A 3,367-nucleotide genomic window follows, 5' to 3' on the forward strand; every position below is an offset into this window, starting at 1 on the left:
GACAAGCTCCCAATTGGGTGACCGGTGCGTATAAACAAAGCGAGAACCTCGTATTGCACCTCGCGGCACGCAACTCGATCCTCACCTTGCGCCGGTAACACCGATCCAGGACCCGCAGAAAGAGTAGTTAAAGAGGTCAAGTCTACTACGGACCAAAAACGCAGGAAAAGTCGCCCAAGAAAAACACTTTGATAAAAGCGGGAATTCCTCGGGGTCAGTCAAAGCGCTTGCGTGTGGTCTGGACAGAGGCTGAGTTGCGACTACGTTGTTGCGCCGTTAGGCGTCTTATTTATATGCCCGCTAAGCCGAGGAAGGAACTTCTCGGAAGCGCTCGGACCACAGCGTGCTTAGACCGAACCTTTGGTTAATCTTTATTTACAACATATAAAATCATAAGGAAATACACAGATATAACAAACATACATATTAATATTCAAAAATACAATACTTTATCCTTACATCTAGATCATAAAACTAAACAACTAAATCTAAGACGTAATAGAGCACAAAATTATATCACACCGATACGTGTGAGGACAAACGGGAAAATACAAAATCTAAACGGTACGACAACATATATACAATTACATCAAACATACTCGATACATATTAACATATACTTTCTTAATACAAAATACTTACATATAAAAGAGATGACTGGCGATACACTTTACACTATTCAAACGATGTATATGTTACTTACACTAGCACGGACATTTTGGCGATACACGACACATATTTACTTTATTAATTCACATCACTATTATACACTAATATTTCCTAAAACAACATCTGGTGCCGCGGCGCTTGCACATTGTAAGCCATTGTCAAAATTGGTGCCATAAACTTTGCAATCTTTTATGGCTTCCACGGCGCGGCAGTTCCTTTGTGGTATTGTTCAATTTGCAAGAAATGAAGAATTCGTATTAATAATATTTAAAGCCAAAAGGTAATTATCGGAAAGTCGGCAATAAAACAGATAATCTTTAACGAATGTTGCCTGCACTTTCGTCTTTCAAATAATATTTTGTTTGTTCGTTTATAACTATTCAATAATAAAAATTCCTTTTGCTTATTCCTCTAATTGAGCTTCTTGCAACTTGCCGCCTCAATTCTTGAAATGATGATTTAATATTTTCGTCGCCAACACTAATATAATAAGAAGTTTTGTGTACGGTAGTCATAAATTAGGAAAATTGTATGTTCGTCACATTATCTTATCTTACTAATATTATAAATGCGAATGTTTAGATGGATGGATGTTTGTTTGAAGGTAGCTCTGGAACGACTGAAAGGATTTTGATGAAATTTGGCATACATATAGAATATAGTCTGTAAGAACAGAGGATACCAATTTAGTTCTTTTTTAATTCCGCGCGGACGGAGTCGCGGGCGACAGCTAGTAAAGTAACAAATTCAGTGTGCAAGGCGTTCTGTACCGACATCAGACTAAATATAAGTCTGTTTAGCTATTTTAATTTTGAAATATTATTTGCAATGTGTGTACCGGTGCAAGCGTGTGTGTTACATGCGCGTAGCATGTCCGCTGCGCCGGCGCAGGGAGGGCGGCGACACCGGCGAGCGCGCGCCTGCTGCCCGCCCCCACACGCCGCAGAGCACGCCCCCCACGGACCCCAAACCTCCCACCCCTCCTCCTCTAGGGGGGTGCTGCTACACGTCCCCAAGGCGTTGCAGTATCTCTCCTCTTCCCGGGCCAGTGACAGCTAGAAAGACAATCGTTTAAAATATCCGACTCGTAGGACCAAAATCTAGTTTCATTCTAAAGTTTATAAATTACCTTTATTTGTTCATATGAAGGCGCTTTGCATAAGAATTTGAAACGTTTCTCCGTGTAGCTGCCGTCAGATATGTTACCTGCAATAAAATGAACACATTTAGCTAATATTTAAAAAAAAATACTGTTCCGAGTTTTTGAAGTTATTTAGTCGAACTTACTTGGTATTTGTACCCAGGGTGTCCACGCGGTGGCCTTCCTGACTTCGCACTGCCTGAGGTCACATAATTGCTTCTCAGTGGCTTGACCTTCGCAGTCGGCGCCTCCATGCTGAGGTATGGGGTCAGTGCACTGCCGGCGACGCTCGCGGGTTCCTGCGTTGGGTCCACACCCGGTGCCGGTGCACGCTGACCACGACCCCCAGGGTGACCAACCACCATCAACGGGAGCTAATGCTGGATCTAGTAATTTTAAGAAATTTTATGTATAGGGATTATTAATTACTTCTTATTAAGATTTTAGTACAATGAAGTTATGAAAATATATTAACATTTTGCATTATTTTAGGGTAGTTCGCAAATTAGAAAGCACCTGAAATCGTTGAAATACTGATTACTATTATACGTATGAGTTTAATATAAAGTTTCTTTCAAAATTGACTTTTGGACAGGAAAAATATAGTTTAAAAATTGACAGCAGGTGTACCTGGACAAGGAGGCAGGTTCCCGCAGTAGACATCCTGCGAGTCAACACCGACACAGACGCGGCCGCCGTGCTTGGGTTCGGGCGCGGTGCAGGCGCGGCGGCGAGACTTCACCGCGATGCCGCACGACGCGCTGCACTCCGACCACCCGGACCAGGGGGACCAGCCGCCGTGAGTTGTGCAGTTCACCACTGATATACTTGCACCTACATATTTTTATTGACTATTCATCAACCCTTCACTTTTTTAACAAGCGGCCATTTGAATTCGGGGAAATAGATAGTAGAATATAGTGTGGAAGAACACATAGGCTACTTATTGAGTTTTTTTTTTAATTCTGTGCGGACGGAGTCGCGAATGACAGCTAGTTTCCTTATGAGGGTGGGAAGGGAACGTGCACTAATAGCAGGCATATCTATTGGATTGTATTCCTGGTTACCTTGACAAGCATGTCCACCATTAGCTGGGCTGGGGTTGTCGCAGCGACGTGTGCGACACAGACACGTGTCGGGCTGCTCGTCTGCGTACGCGCTCGCCGGCGTGCCCTCCTGCATGCACCGCTCCCATACTGACCATGAGGACCAGCCTCCGTCCACTGAATCACAAACGATCTTGTTAACTCACAGCTAAATAGACATTTGGTTATACCTTTGTGGTATAAAGATTTTTAACCCACATGAATGGAGTTCGTTATTTTCAATATTTATAAAAATTAATTGCTGCTCGTTGAGCTAATATTAGAGAATGGCTGAACGGATTTATTTTATCGTGGTCTTATAATGTTCGTGGAGGTCTAGGGAATTTTAAAATGTGAGAAAAATTGGAATAATTACCGGGAAACCCCTAAAAACAGCCCTTTTCTTTTTCGCATATTAAAAGCTGAATGGATTTCGATGAAAAGCAAGAAAGGACCAGAGTAACATTCGCAT

At 42.5% G+C, this 3,367-nt stretch overlaps 1 protein-coding gene across 1 annotated transcript in view; it reads right to left on the reverse strand.

Moving 5' to 3' along the window:
* Positions 1–1,469: 1,469 nt before the first annotated feature.
* Positions 1,470–3,367, reverse strand: part of Sema5c (Semaphorin 5c) — a 30,178-nt gene continuing 28,280 nt past the window's right edge. Inside the window, exons 11-15 of the mRNA XM_013310368.1 lie at positions 2,878–3,033; positions 2,441–2,644; positions 1,957–2,196; positions 1,799–1,875; positions 1,470–1,724 (exon numbers count right to left, since the gene is read on the reverse strand). Of these exons, the coding sequence (XP_013165822.1) occupies positions 1,470–1,724; positions 1,799–1,875; positions 1,957–2,196; positions 2,441–2,644; positions 2,878–3,033 (932 nt within the window). The remainder of the gene's footprint in view (positions 1,725–1,798; positions 1,876–1,956; positions 2,197–2,440; positions 2,645–2,877; positions 3,034–3,367) is intronic.

The sequence above is a fragment of the Papilio xuthus genome, unplaced genomic scaffold (genome assembly GCF_000836235.2).
Source record: "Papilio xuthus unplaced genomic scaffold, Pxut_1.1 DF827714.1, whole genome shotgun sequence".
Taxonomy (NCBI): domain Eukaryota; kingdom Metazoa; phylum Arthropoda; class Insecta; order Lepidoptera; family Papilionidae; genus Papilio; species Papilio xuthus.